General features: G+C 42.9%; 1 protein-coding gene across 1 annotated transcript; it reads right to left on the bottom strand.

Annotated features, from left to right (window-relative positions):
* Nucleotides 1-12,290: 12,290 nt before the first annotated feature.
* LOC306929244 (vitelline membrane outer layer protein 1-like) lies at nt 12,291-15,661 on the bottom strand (the record flags this gene model as incomplete). The annotated part of the gene is made up of 3 exons (XM_079509686.1): nt 12,291-12,740; nt 12,943-13,049; nt 15,488-15,661. 3 exons carry the CDS (start codon nt 15,659-15,661, stop codon nt 12,443-12,445), a joined length of 579 nt encoding a protein of 192 aa, XP_079365812.1. The 3' UTR covers nt 12,291-12,442.
* Between the last annotated feature and the right edge of the window lie 870 nt (nt 15,662-16,531).

Raw genomic sequence — 16,531 nt, 5'->3', positions numbered from 1 at the left:
TAGTTGTCTACATTCTCCACTACCTTAATTTGTTGCTGGGAACCGGAGGTACACTCTTGGTCATGCCATAGTCCACCACCATCTTCTTGGTCTTGCTAGCATTGAGCCAGAGGCTATTTGCCTTGCTCCAGTGCACAACTTCCGTAACCATGCGTGCTCAACAGTGTTACCTGAGATGCAGGTGACAACTGACATGTCTTGTAGTTGAAGTGGAAGTCAGATGTTTATAGGGTGAACAGGTGACAGCACTGTGCCCTGGGGAGCGCCCGTGATGTTCACCAGCACCTCCGAACAGACAACCCTGCAGTCTCACATACTGCGGTCTGCCCGAGAGATAGTCTGAGATCCATGCCACCAAACCATGGTCCACCCCCATCAACGCAAGCTTCTGTAAGCAGTTGTGACTGGATAGTTCTGAAGACTCTGGAGAAGTCAAAAAGCATGATTCTAACTGCGTTGCCCATGGTGCCAAGGTGTGTGAATGCCCTGTTTAGCATGTAGATGATGACATCATCAAACCCAATGTCCACCTGGTATGTAAAAACTGAAGGGGGCCGACGTAGTCACTCACCATCGGTCACAATGCAGCAAGATTTCCACAGTTCCTCCCTGTCATCAGGGAGGGGCATATCGTTTGGATCAGCAGTTCTGGACAACCTGATCTCCATATATGCCTATACTATATTATTGCGACCACAGGTCGCATTTACTATGAAATTGCGCATTTTCAGTCAGTCAGTCAGTGTATCACTCAAAATCCCCATACATGGGGAAAGCCCCCATATTGCCCAGGTCTTGTGAGTGACATAACGTGAAATCATCAGGGATGGAGATCCCTGATGTCATCAATATTGGCCAGCAACTCTACAACTGACCCCAACCCTTAGATCTCCATATGGATGTATGGTATGTCAGAACCTGTTCTGACATTCCATATGTTGATCCTTCCCCATCCATCCTTCCTCTTCGATGTCTCCCTTTTGACTGATACCTGTCCGTGTAAACTCTAGATGGGCCTGCCCCAAAGTTATTAATGCAGCCCGTTAGGGTGAGGTCGCTTCTCGCCCTCAGACTTACTGGTACTATGCTATAGCCTATGCTATACTATATACACTATACTATACTATACTATACTATACTGATATGCCAATATCTATGTATGGGTGTATATACTGTAGGTAGTTTGAATCAGCGGTTCTGGACAACCGGATCTCCATATATGACTACACTAACACTGCACTACACACTACGCTATACTGATACGCCCATACCCATGCATGGGCATATATACTGTAAGTAGTTCTGGACAACCGCCTATCCAATCAACTTGACACCGGACATATAAATGTCCCTGTGCTGGGGTCAGCAGCAACGTGCATGCCGAGTGTGAAGTTAGTTGGTCATACTCCTACTCATACTCTATCAATAGGAATGCACTGAACTCCATTACTTTCATTTTGTATTGTTTTAAATAAATTAAATGTGTAACATACAAAGGTTGCTTTTTGTCTCCACCAGGCCGAAGGCATGGGGAGAGAGTATGTTTTGCACTCCGTCCGTGTGTGTGTGTGTGCGTGTGTGCGTCCTTCCTTCCGTCCGTCTGTTACCAGCTAATCTCCGGCACCGTTAACCCGGTCGATGCCAAACTTTGCACACACACTCCCTGGATGCCAACGATGAACCTCTGCCCCGCATTTTCCAGAACGGCCTGTTATAGCGCCACCATGAGGCAGCTTTTCACATGTTTTACCTAAAACTGCACCGATCTGCGTGAAACGTTGCATGCACACTCCCTAGAGGCCAAGGACAAACCTTTGACCTGCATTTTCCGCATCTGCCTTTTATAGCGCCACCAGGAGGCCGACTTTTGTAAAACACATTTTTTGCTATTACTCCTCCAGATTCTGTCCAAAAATCTCACAAATCGTTACACAGTATCTCTATGGTCATGTGCTCAAGTCGGATCTGTCCGATATTTCATATTCCATCCTAATTGGCTATAATTGGCTTTCACAGTTTGCAAGATTTCCCCGTTTTGAACAAAAGCCTCAAATCATGAACGCAGCATGCAATTTACGTGAAATCTTTCACACATTTTCTTACTGGGCTGAGGAATATATCCCACCCTTTTCACATTGGCCTGTTATAGCGCCACCAACAGGTTGATTTTTGCAAAACACATTTTTGGAACAAAATGCCTCAAATCATCCAATTGCCATCAAAGGCAAACATGTTTATATTACTCCTAAACATTTTGCCAAAAATCTCACAGTCCTATCCTCCTGGTGGAGACCTGTGCCCAGAAGGGCACTTTTTCTAGTTTTAGGCTGTTCCTAAAGGTGTTCTGGGTGAAAATGTTGAATACGTTTTTTGGGTATAGTGGCCATATATATAAACACATATATATTAGAATTTTCTGGATAGATGTACTCATAAAATTTATGAGTACATCTATCCAGAAAATGCTAATATATATGTTTTTATATATATAGACACATTGAAATGCTCCGATTTAATCTGAGCATTTCAATGTGTTCTAATGCCTTTTAAGTTTGTCAAAAATGTCAAAGGTTCACTCGTTCTCACTTAGTGCCATCTTGTAAATATGCAAATTAAGGTTCCAGACACACTCAAATCATAATTATAAGCATTCCAATGTGTTTGTAATGGTCAAAAAACATGACATAGACACAATGTTTGCATTTGTAGCTCATCTGGTTCAAATATTACAGCCAAAACCATTTTAGGTATAGCAGCCATGGATTTGGCCGCTATGGCGACCACAAAGGTTGCCAGCTTGGGCGCCCTAGCTAAATCCAGATTCTGTGACACTTTGTGATACTTGAATAAATGTTTCATACCATATGTTTTAATAATTCTGACCTTTAGTGCATTTATTTTTAGTCTTGTCCATTTTTTGCATTATTCCAATGTAGGGGGCGTGGTAACATTTTGATAGATTTTCAGCCATTTTGGGCCAAGGTGGGCTGCTTTTCTTTTCTACCTTTCATTACACAGTAGATTGTGAAATTCTTTATGTATGAAACATAAGCTTTTGGCTAAATTAACTATTGTGTATGTTTCATTGAGCTAGGTGCCATCACTTAAGTTGAAGAGTTTTCTTTAACAAATTTGCTACATTTCATGATCTAAATTCACATGATTAAACTAAGGCACCAATACTTGTTTCAGATGTTAGGTATATGTAATTATGACATTTGAGAAATAGTTTGTGTTGCCACAATCAATATAACACATTTTACAAGCAAAAACAGCAGCACAAGATTTTCGTTTTTTGGTTATACACATTTCTGGCTTGTGACAAAATACTGCAGGATATTATGCGGAGAACTTTTAACCCAAAGTCCAGAAGGGTATTGTCTATGGAAATATGCATTGAAATCGTAGTGCCAAATACGCGGGAACGAAAATCATTTTCTAGGCACTTTTTCTTGGGTCGCAGCACGGCCTACCAGGCCCTATAACTAAAAATACATTGCATGGATGCAACTGGGACGTATCCTCAGTGATGTATGTGCAAGGTCATCAGGGTTTCGGGTCTCTCGAACATCACTCAGGTGACCCAGCCGGGGTGATCAAGTCCTGACTTACGTCCCAGTAGCTATACCCTCGATCAGTCCCATTAGGGCAAGACCAAGGCCACACAATCCGTTGCTCCGGAACTACTCTGCCGGGACTGGGAGGATCAGCAATCTGGGGCATGGAGAGAACGGCTCTTGTTTCATACACAGTATTTCACATACAAGAGCCATAGAATGGTCGTACTTACTTTCATGTCGGACGTAAACTTGGCGGCCTAAATGTGATAAATGCTCCGTTTGTACTCACCCATTAAATAATTCCAAAGATATGGTCCTCTAGTTTTATATCCATGTGAAAGTTCTGGCACAAAACGTGTATTTAGTCAATTATCTCCACTTTTTCAAGAGATGCACACGGACGTCTTTCTCTCCGGGCAAAGGGGCCCGGAATGATCGATGGACTGATTTTACGAATACGTCCTGTTTACCGCAGACGTCATCACCAATTGACCAGGGAAACACAAAAGTTTGGGTCACACAATTGGCAGGTGCCTTGCGATAGGTGCTGGGTAATTAATCACACCACCTGCCAATTGTGTGACCCAAACCTTTGTGTTTCCCTGGTCAATTGGTGGTCGTAAAATCAGTCCATCGATCATTCCCCTTTGCCCGGAGAGAAAGACGTCCGTGTGCATCTCTTGAAAAAGTGGAGATAATTGACTAAATACACGTTTTGTGCCAGAACTTTCACATGGATATAAAACTAAAGGACCATGTTAAATCAAGCTAGCGCATATAGCGTCAAATCAACAGTAGTTCTGAGCTAGCCGGAATACATTCTACCGAGGATGAACAAATTGACACAGAGAACAGATATGCCTTTGCTCTTTAGTCCATGGCCGAGAGAGCCGGTTTCCCCTTGCCCGCATAGTGATCTTTCAGAATCTGTAACGCCTTTCTTCCGTCATCCGCTGCCTCACGCATAACCAACGACAAACTTGTATCATCGAGCACTTGAACCAGCTCAGCGTATGCCTTTTCATTTTTCTCTGCGTCCTCAGCGGCTTTCACCTCGGCTGCAGCGTCTCTTACTGCGGCCTCATCTGCATCGAGTATTTCTTCGTTGTCGATATCGGGCTCGTGCAGTATAGTGTCTTTCAGCCCTTTCAGCCGGAGGTAACCGCGAAATTTTACCAACCATAATTCAAAGTTCCTTTCATCTCCGTCAAAACGAATTTGGCTCCATTGGCTACTGTTGTTTCTAATACTGGTCTCCATGACCTGTTAAATCAAGCTAGCGCATATAGCGTCAAATCAACAGTAGTTCTGAGCTAGCCGGAATACATTCTACCGAGGATGAACAAATTGACACAGAGAACAGATATGCCTTTGCTCTTTAGTTCATGGCCGAGAGAGCAGTGTGTTTATTTTCACTTCCTTATATGCAGATCACATGATCACGTGACCGGTATCAGGTCACGTGCTCTCAATAAAGGTATATATATAAATATACATACAATGATATATATATACAGGCAATTAATGATCATCTTAATACATTCCAACAGACCATATTTCACTCCACGTCTTTGGAATTATTTAATGGGTGAGTACAAACGGAGCATTTATCACATTTAGTCCGCCAAGTTTACGTCCGACATGAAAGTAAGTACGACCGTTCTATGCCTCTGATACATGAAAATGTACGAAGTTAATTAAATGATCACAGGCGTTCTAGGTCTAGGAGAGACTAGGCTCTGTGTGTTGACTCCTACGTCTCACCAGGTCCACTCCTGCTATCACCAGGCCCATGACCTGTGCGTTGGCCCTTAAGAAAATGTGTGGCACCCTGTAGGTTTTAGGGGCTAAGAGCATTTTCTTTTTGGATTATTAGTGTGGTCTCTCACCATTTTTTCTCTACACTGTGTTAATAAACTCACCTGTGAAGCATAGTTTTCACCCTAATGCTAGAAGATGATATGCATCTCCGCCACTAGATGGCAGTAGTGAGTTGGTCATATGAGTTGCTGTCTGACGCTACTTTCTTGTTTAGCAGGAAGTTAGCTCACATATATCTCTGTTTGGTTGCATTCTACAGGTGAGAGAAGTGCAGACAAGTGACATCTATGAAGTTGATTATAAAGTGTGGTGCCATGTTTATGCTTGCTCTAAGCATTTGAAGTGTTGGAAGAGAAGGCAGCTAACTCATGCTAAGACTGGATTAGCTAATGTAGCCTGTTGGGCATAATGGGTGTGGGTTTATGTTGAGAGTACCTGGCCATATACCATAGGCAACATTTTGGGCTGCACAGTCCATGTTGGATGTTCATAATTTACATTTCAGGTTCTATATGTCTCACTACAATTGTTGTTGGATAATGGATATATACAAGTCACATTTCATGTTCTATATTTATTCATGTTCTAGAGTACATTTACAATTCATTGAATTCAATCGCATTTCATGTTCTATATTTACAAGTCATTTAAAACTTATTTGCTATTTACCTGTATGCCTTTTGTGCTTAGATGGTAAGGCGTTTATGAATCTATGTTCTTGTTTAGCAGGAAGTTAGCTCAGATATATCTCATGCTTGCAAGAAGACAGTCAGGATGACAACTAGCTCCTTTCGGAACCCTACGTTAAAGTTTCTGACATTTTGTTGACTTTATGTAGGGTTCCTTCTCACCGGATTCAAGCGACATGGGATGCCATCTGATTTCCCCTGACTTAGCCCTGTGCTGCAAAGTGGGTGTCACGCTGACATATTCAAAAAGAAGCATATGAACGCTATAGGAGACAACGAACCTTCTGACCCCCCCCGCGAACGGCTCAGAAGCCGTTAAGTATTTTTAATGTTTGTACGACCGTTTTGGCAGCTCTGAAATTCTCTCTTGTTGACATCCCATTGTACCGCCTCCAGCCTCTCGGTTGGCTAGCTGCGCCTCCCTACGCGCCTCGTAGGCGCAGCTAGCCTACAGCTAGCCTACCTCTAGCCAACCGAGATGTCAACAAGGAGGGACCGAAGAGAGAATTTCAGAGCTGCCAAACGGTCGTACAAACATTAAAAATACTTAACGGCTTCTGTGCCGTTCGGGGGGGGGTGAGAGGGTTCGTTGTATCCTATAGCGTCCATATGCTTCTTTTGGAATATGTCAGCGTGACACCGACACCGCAGCACAGGGCTAAGTCAGGGTAAGTCAGATTGCGTCCCACGTCGCGTGATGCCGGTGAGACCGGACCCTACGTGGTAGGTCCAAAGGAGCTCAACCCGGGGGGTCCGGAGACGGGCTAGATGACAACAGTGAAACTCATTGTAATCAAGACTGTCTTGTACTCTGTTTGGTTGCTAATGGATACAAATAAATGATATCTATTTGTAATGCTAATTTGAAAGGACTGTAAATATATACCTTCAATAACCCAGCAGGGAGACCAAATACCGTGCTGTATTTACCTTAAAAATGAGTGAATAGCCCTTTAAATCTGACTGACAGTCACTGTACCATAAAAAATAGAAAGATCTTAAAAAAAAATTTGGAGGCAGATTAAATCAAGTTCTGAGAGGAGTTTCAGGTTTTAACTCTAATTTTTAGTAGGTAATAAAGTCAATTTACATAGAGAATGTGCTACATGGTTCAGATAGTAATAATAATAGTACAATGCATCAATATAATTTAGAGTATTCAATTGTTCCAATATGGATCCGAACTGAACCTAACTCTTCACAGTATGTTACTGGCATTAATAGTGCATCTGACGTCAGTTGTTGATAACAGTTCATTGGCTCAATATCCCACGGTGGTGCTGGTTGTCGAGCACTCATTGGACCAGCACATGGATGATGAGACTGGTATCGTGACATCTTCCTTGGTTCAGTCATTGAGGGCCATAGACCGGGAAAGCACAGAGGCTGGCGTTGCTATGGCAACCTGAAGATAACATTTCTTTCCCTGCTAGCGGTGAACTCTTAACAGAGAAAAGCCTGGCTATCTACTTTCTCACTGGGCATCAAGGTCAAATACATGTAGTCTCAAATCAAAATAGACCTCTCAGTATGCGAGTTAACTTGACTGGGGAAAGTCTAATAGAGACAGTAAATCTGAACTTGGCGTCAGGAAACCCATAATATGTATGAGTATGATAAAATAATATAAAGGATAATATAGGGCTGAGATGATTAGGCACGTGGATGGTGACATGACATAAATAGGATAAGGAGAACAACCCGGAGTAAACAGGCAGTAGGCTAAGAGTAAAATGATGATGTGAAGAATAAGGTGACAATATGACCTATATGAAACACGGTCTGGGCCAATGTTCTATCTGTGTTGACCAACAGAATATGATGGAGTGGCCAACTTGACATGACGTGTAAACAACATATCAGAATGTATCTAACAGTTGCATTCTACAGTGTAATAAAATATCATTTGGAACCTGGACGGACGTTGTCTTCATACAGTGTGTAACACTATCACCAGGCCCATGAACAGTAACATGGTGCCTACACTTTAAGTATGCCAAAGCTGTTTCCTGATGAGCTTAATCAGTGGGGTTTCCACCACAAGTCTTGCAGCATTCCGGCCATTCCCATCTTATGTCAACATAGGGGTGTGTGTGTGTGTGTGTGTGTGTGTGTGTGTGTGTGTGTGTGTGTGTGTGTGTGTGTGTGTGTGTGTGTGTGTGTGTGTGTGTGTGTGTGTGTGTGTGTGTGTGTGTGTGTGTGTGTGTGTGTGTGTGTGTGTGTGTGTGTGTGTGTGTGTGTGTGTGTGTGTGTGTGTGTGTGCGCGCGCGCGGTGCAGTGCAATACGCGTGAGCGCGTGTGTGTGTGGTGCAATACACATGCGCGCACGCGCAGCAGCCTCTTCGGCACGTAGGCCTCAGTGTTTCTAACTCATGTTAATAATGCTGAGGAAGGCCTATGTGGCCAATCCGTTTCTCTATAGAGTGCTGCTAAAGACAAGGGAGTGTGGATAATAATCGTTTCACTGTGAGAGAACAGGCTAGGGAGCAACCAGGCCCTATAACTAAAAATACATCGCATGGATGCAACTGGGACGTATCCTCAGTGATGACTAGGACAAATAAAGAGGATAGTGCACGGAGGTGCGGCCCACTCTCCTGCGGGAGGTTTGCACATGCTCAGTGTAAACAGGAACTGCGATGATGGAGTGTTCCAGCAGAGGTGCTAGATAGAAAGCTCATAACTTGTAACATGTAAATAATGAGATCCAGAACAGTTGAGAATAGGCCTATCTCACAGAATTTTCCCGCCCCCTTAATACACCCCCTTTCCGCGTTAGTGGTGATAGCGTGACGTCACTCCATAGACACTACATGTTAACAGAGGTAATTTAAGAAGTCTACAACTTTTGTTTTCTCAAGGTAAGGTTTGTTCTATCTGTTCGAGCTGATTTACCATCTTGTTTGCTTCATAATAATATTGGTCTGTCACATTTTTACATTAGGAAATGTACTTAGATTCTCCAGAGAAAAAAACGTGTAAATGCTAATGTTAAATGACACCACTATCTACCAGAAGGGGGCGTGGAAAGGGGGCTGTGAGATAGGCCTATTAAACAGCAGTCACCCTTCCCTTTTCAAATGTTTTATATCATCCACAGCACTTGAATGAACAGTATCCATGTTTCTTTGTCATTTCACAAAAATAAAAGTTTGACACATTTGAGGTCCCTCCACCCGTGTCTGGATCCCACAGATTCTTCCTCCACTGTGACACATTTGGCTCCAGCTTCCCCAGCTCCCCCAATGCATGCCAGAGCCTTCGATGATGTCACCTTCGCTGCATACGAACTTGATGTTGTTGACGGCAGTGTCGTCGCCCCTACCCTGCTGTCCTCCACCTTCAGCTTGAACCTTGTAAGCGCCCCGGATCTGCACGACATCGCGGATTTCCAGTCACCCCAGCTAGGAGAGAAAAGCACACAAACACTACGTTTCGAACTTGTGGATCTGATACTTTTGTATGACGCTCTAGTATTGTGTTAATTTACGGACAAAATAAAATTCAAATGTGGCCGACAGCGACGTCTTATTTATTCCCATGTGTAAAAATATAATGAATGAATATTGTGTAAAGTGTGAATTTATAGGTGTCGTATGCTCACTATCCAGGATTTGATTCCACGGTACCGGTATGTCTCCCATCTTTGACACAAGTCAGGCGAATGCCGTTCACTGCAGTGTCATCACGCTTTCCCCGCCTGGACTCCACCTGTATACAATAAACAACACAAGCAGAGATAATAATAATAATTATAATAATTATTATTATTATTAGAAGTAGTATTAGTATTAGTAGTAGTAGTATTAGTATTAGTAGTAGTAATAGTAGTATAAAACAGACTAGGGTCTAAAAAGCCCCTGTAGCAGCTCCTATAGAGGCCATGCTGCTCCCCAGTTTGACCAAAGTGCCACATGGATTGTGGGGAAAAAATAAGAAAAGTTTGACATTTTGGATATAATGATGGTTGTAGGCGAAAGGTTGGACAAGAATAAAAGTCCCCGTCCATGTTGGAGTCTAAACGTTACCGATTGCATTGTAAATGGGAGCATACCAGTGTGCATTTTTGGATCCAGCACCCAGCCTAGTAGGTCTACGAGGTCTTTTAGCTGTTTATCAGCTTTTTCCTTTTTTTTTGGTGGTAGATGAAAGGCCATGGGGTATACCAACATCACTAGGGTTCTTTCCATAGGGTTCATGAAGGTGTGCTGAACAACTTGGACAGTAGATTTCAGGATATCCTTTTGGGGACCAATAAAGTGTTGGAACCTCAATAGCTATACCCTATAGAGTGCGACCAGCTCAGTGGCCTTGTGGTTAGAGTGTCCACCCTGAGACTGGGAGGTCGGGGGTTCAATCCCTGGCCATACCAAAGACTCTAAAAATGGGACCCAGTGCCTCCCTACTTGACACTCAGCATCAAGGGTAGGATTGGGAGTAAGTCCCTGCGACATACAACGTCATGTCCAGGGGGTGTACTTGTACATCAAGCTGCCTCACGCTACAAAAACAGGAGATAGGCTCCTGCCCTATGGGCCTCATGGCTCGGCAAGGATACTTATAGAGTGCGACCACTAGCCGATCAAGTTGCATTCAGTCATTTATGCAAACACAATGTAAAACGTTTTGTGTTTTGACTAAAAATCTTTCAATTTGGCCTATAGATGCTGTGAATAATATGAATCTGACATCCACTTTGCCACATGCATGACATGCTGAAATGCATTTCCTAACAGTCAAGATGGCCTTAAGATCTTGGTGTTGTCCTAGACTCAGATTTAAATTTGAACAGACACTTTAATATGCCTATTATTATCTTACAAATATAGCTAGTGTCAGCTTGTTTAAACTCCTCGGTTACTGCAGGAACAGAGATTGACCACTAGATGGAGACATTGTAACATAATTATCTACCACTGTTCACAGGCCCATATACTGAATCATAAATTCACATAATAAATAAATAATATTGACACTTTCAGTCAATCAGTCAGACAATCAGTCAGTCAGCACACTGCTGTCTGTTGTCGCGGTATTTAAATTCTAACCAAACTAGAGATGAATGGAGTTCTCAAAAACAAACTGTAGAGTAGTGGAAAAACCAGGCATCAGATGAAAAAGGCAGAGAGAGGTTTCCTCAAGTGTTGAATTGACTATTTATTGGCCCACGTACGGACTGACCTAAAAACTAGTGCATCATTTAATTTACAAGACAAGATGTACTTTTTACATCAAACAGAGTTGAATAATAGGGTGTGTTTCTTCAAATCAACATATGGAGGAGATAGGCGACTGTGGCTCAAGAGGTAGAGCAGGTCGTCCAATGATCCATGGGTCGGCGGTTCGAATCCCGGCTCCTCCTGTCTACATGTCGAAGTGTCCTTGGGCAAGACACTGAACCCCAAATTGCTCCCGATGTGCTGGTTGGTACCTTGCATGGCTTCCGCCGCAATCGGTGTATGAATGTGTGTGTGAATGGGTGAATGTAATGCACAATCTATGTAAAGCGCCTTGGATAAAGGCACTATATAAATGCACCATTTACCATTTATTTTTTACCATAGGGCAGACCTTATGTCTGCTGTCTTTACTGTGTGTTTTGGTTCACACCTAAGGCAAGCTTCAAAGGGTTAGAACAATGCCTGACCCTACAGGGTACCTACAGGGTACCTGGCTGAGATCTCAAGTGAAGGAAGATTCTCAGACCAGCCCCTCTGACTAGACATGTGTCTCACCCACTATCGAATAAACCAAAATGTCCTAATTATTATGAATATTATGAAAATATGGACTATCTGCGGGACCACATTACCGTCTGTTGAATACTAATTTATATAGTCCATATATTCATAACTGTATATACCCCCCCTTGACCCCATCATGGCCTATACTAAACATTAAAATGTTGACACCAAAATTGACACACTACAAAAAGTTCCCAAAATAATTACAACTGGTTCAGATTACATCTAGTCGTCTTCAAATGATTATTTTTTACATCCAGACAATATCATCAATGTACACTTTGCATTACTTATCAACACATTAAGACACTCATAACTTCGCTGTCTGTAAAATGGAACATTTACACGTTTGGGCTGAGTGAGCCTTCATCAGAGAATCCACATCTAATAGACTCAACTCATTTTATACACAAGGTCAGAGTTAACCTACAGCTGAAATCTCAAGTCAATCACCAAGGAACAATGAATCCCTTAAGTTGTATGCAAGAACAAAGACTTTATTTGATTAATTAATTAACATTAAGTTACTTTGCTTTTAATATAGAAAGAAGTCCCACTGAACCCCTCAAAGGTAAACGTTTAATATATTAGGAGGGGATGGGACATTTTGCACAGCCTTTTTGTTTTATTAACGACAGCAAACAAAGCGCACATCATTAAGAGCAGTGTCGTCTCCACGCCCTTGACGTCCCTCCACCCGTGTCTGGATCCCACAGATTCTTCCTCCACTGTGACACATTTGGCTCCAGCTTCCCCAGCTCCCCCACGGCATGCCAGAGCCTTCGATGATGTCACCTTCGCTGCATACGAACTCGATGTTGTTGACGGCAGTGTCGTCGCCCCTACCCTGGCTGTCCTCCACCTTCAGCTTGAACCTTGTAAGCGCCCCGGATCTGCACGACATCGCGGATTTCCAGTCACCCCAGCTAGGAGAGAAAAACACACAGAAACACTACGTTTCAAACTTGTGGATCTGATACTTTTGTATGACGCTGTAGTATTGCGTTAATTTACGGACAAAATAAAGTTCAAATGTGGCCGACAGCGACGTCTTATTTATTCCCATGTGTAAAAATATAATGAATGAATATTGTGTAAAGTGTGAATTTATAGGTGTCATATGCTCACTATCCATCGTTTGAGTCCACAGTACCGTACTGTCTCCCATCTTTGACACAAGTCAGGCGAATGCCGTTCACTGCAGTGTCATCACCGTCACCCTGCCTGGACTCCACCTGTATACAATAAACAACACAAGCAGAAATAATAATAATAATTATTATTATTATTAGAAGTAGTATTAGTATTAGTAGTAGTAGTATTAGTATTAGTAGTAGTAATAGTAGTATAAAACAGACTAGGGTCTAAAAAGCCCCTGTAGCAGCTCCTATAGAGGCCATGCTGCTCCCCAGTTTGACCAAAGTGCCACATGGATTGTGGGGAAAAAATAAGAAATGTTTGACATTTTGGATATAATGATGGTTGTAGGCGAAAGGTTGGACAAGAATAAAAGTCCCCGTCCATGTTGGAGTCTAAACGTTACCGATTGCATTGTAAATGGGAGCATACCAGTGTGCATTTTTGGATCCAGCACCCAGCCTAGTAGGTCTACGAGGTCTTTTAGCTGTTTATCAGCTTTTTCCTTTTTTTGGTGGTAGATGAAAGGCCATGGGGTATACCAACATCACTAGGGTTCTTTCCATAGGGTTCATGAAGGTGTGCTGAACAACTTGGACAGTAGATTTCAGGATATCCTTTTGGGGACCAAAGTGTTGGAATGACAGAACAATGACTAACATTGACCTCAATAGCTATACCCTATAGAGCGTCGCAGTCCCGCCTCCTACCCTGGACCAGGAAATGAAACCCAATGCATTATTCTCATAGACATTTCTTAAAGTATTTATTTAAAGACGGTTACGCCGCGGACAAAGCCAACTCGAGTCGTGACAACTCATGACAACACAAACAATATTTTGGACCAAACAAATAATTAGAAAGAAGAAAAAAACGGCAGGTTACAACACTTTTTTTGTTGTTTTTCTTCTTTGTAATTATTTGTTTGGTCCAAAATATTGTTTGTGTTGTCATGAGTTGTCACGACTCGAGTTGGCTTTGTCCGCGGCGTAACCGTCTTTAAATAAATACTTTAAGAAATGTCTATGAGAATAATGCATTGGGTTTCATTTCCTGGTCCAGGGTAGGAGGCGGGACTGCGACGCTCTATAGAGTGCGACCATGCTCAGTGGACTTGTGGTTAGAGTGTCCGCCCTGAGACTGGGTTCAATCCCTGGCCATACCAAATACTCTAAAAATGGGACCCAGTGCCTCCCTACTTGACACTCAGCATCAAGGGTTGGATTGGGAGTAAGTCCCTGCGACATACTAGCGTCATGTCCAGGGGGTGTACTTGTACATCAAGCTGCCTCACGCTACAAAAACAGGAGATAGGCTCCTGCCCTATGGGCCTCATGGCTCGGCAAGGATACTTATAGAGTGCGACCACTAGCCGATCGAGTTGCATTCAGACATTTATGCAAACACAATGTAAAACGTTTTGTGTTTTGACTAAAACCTTCTTTCAATTTGGCCTATAGATGCTGTGAATAATATAAATCTGACATCCACTTTGCCATGCATTTACTCTAAAAGGTTGCGCCCAGTGCAATAAAGCAGCAGTTAATATCTCATCATGAAATAATCAATAAAGAAACAAAATGTTGCCATTAATAAGACTTCACATCACATATGGCACATGAGTGCCGGCCCTGAGCAATTTGGTGCCCTAGGCAGGATTTTTCGTGATGCCCCCTTGAAAAATGACCATGGCCCCCTTGTGTTCTAAAGCACTGTGTTGTTGTTTTTTGCTTGGTGGATGCCCCCTGAGGAGGATTTTCCATCTGACCAAAAGGTAATTTAAATACATTGAAGTTAGTCTATACACCCCGACTTTGAAGCTCTGAACCATGCTGTGAGAACACAGTGTGTCTGACACTTTGGCTCTGGTGACCTGGAACCCCCTTCTCACCTGTTCCCCCCCACCCCCCTCTCTTCCTTTTGTCTATAAGCAAATGGTTCTTTCATCTTTGTGAGCTTGTATTCCTGTCTGCATCCTGTCATCCTGTCCCTAAAACCCCTTCTCTCATGTCTCTTTCTGCCCCACCTTCTGGGTGTGGTCTATCACTGCATATAAACTGTACCTCTGAATTGTGACATTTATGCCTGCCTTGAGACCAGTGTGTGCTGCAGCATCCGTGTATTTCCTGTGCACGTTAAATAAACCATCATCAGACAGTGCCTTGCTTGCCTCATGATTCCTCACGCGTTTAGTGTGTACAAAACTGCCACATCACCCCCCTCCCCTCATGATGCCCCCCTCCCCTCATGATGCCCCAGGCAACTGCCTGTTCTGCCTGATGGATATATATTAAAAAAAAAAATATATATATATATATATATATATATTTTTTTTTTTTCTCTATATATAATTATTATTATTATTATTATTTCTTTTTTAAAGATGAAAGCATTATATTCTGATAGTAATCATTGGTATAGAGTCAGAGTGTTTGTTTTAGACTGAACAATCTATGTGTAGAGCTACATGCAGAACACTTATTTTAACCAAACAAAATCACTTACCCTACGTTTTTTACAAAGAAAATAGTCTCACCCGCATACTGAAGCCCTCAGCGTAAGAGTCTAATGGACACATCTCCAGGGGGCCCCAGGAGCCCCAGCGGGCACCGTTTTCAACCCTCAGCGTTTGGTAGTATCTCCTGGCTGACAGCTGCTGTGTGCAGAGAGCCAACACCACCAGCACCCCCACATGGATGTTCAGGAACATGGCTGTAGAATAAGTTGGGAGTCAGAAACGATGTGGGGCTTTATATAGAGAAGCCATGTAGTGGACTGACTCGTTTTCCCAGTGAAAAGTAATGAAATACCACTGTTTTTGTGTGTGTGTGTGTGTGTGTGTGTGTGTGTGTGTGTGTGTGGGAGGGGGGGGGGGGGGGGGGGGGGTGCGTGTGCCTGTGCGTGTGTGTCAAGGCAAAGGCGCGCTCAACTCAAAGGCAATTTTTGGCACGTTTGACGGTCAAGGTTTCAGCCTCCAGGAAGAAACCCAGTATTTATGCCATGTGACATTCCCCTTCCCATGTCAACATAGCTGTGTGTGTGAGCTGTGTGTGTGTGTGTGTGTGTGTGGCGTGCGTGCGTGCGTGCGTGCGCGTGCGTGCGTGTGTGGTGCAACACAAGGAACAAGGAAAAGGCACGCTCAACACAGTGGAAATATTATCTGCACTCTTTTTGTTTAGTAGACTTTAATAGTAGTGAGTTGGTCATATGAGTTGCTGTCTGACGCTACTTTCTTGTTTAGCAGGAAGTTAGCTCAGATATCTCTCTGTTTGGTTGCATTCTACAGGTGAGAGAAGTGCACAAGTGACATCTATGAAGTTGATTATAAAGTGTGGTGCCATGTTGTTTATGCTTGCTCTAAGCATTTGAAGTGTTGGAAGAGAAGGCAGCTAACTCATGCTAAGACTGGATTAGCTAATGTAGCCTGTTGGGCATAATGGGTGTGGGTTTATGTTGAGAGTACCTGGCCATATACCATAGGCAAAGTTTTGGGCTGCACAGTCCATGTTGGATGTTCATAATTTACATTTCAGGTTCTATATGAATGTCTCACTACAATCTGAGTACCACAGACGAAACA

The sequence above is a fragment of the Electrona antarctica genome (assembly GCF_951216825.1).
Source record: "Electrona antarctica genome assembly, chromosome: 9".
Classification (NCBI taxonomy): domain Eukaryota; kingdom Metazoa; phylum Chordata; class Actinopteri; order Myctophiformes; family Myctophidae; genus Electrona; species Electrona antarctica.
The sequence above is the reverse complement of the archived record's forward strand: the minus strand, read 5'-3'. Positions and strand labels throughout refer to the sequence as shown.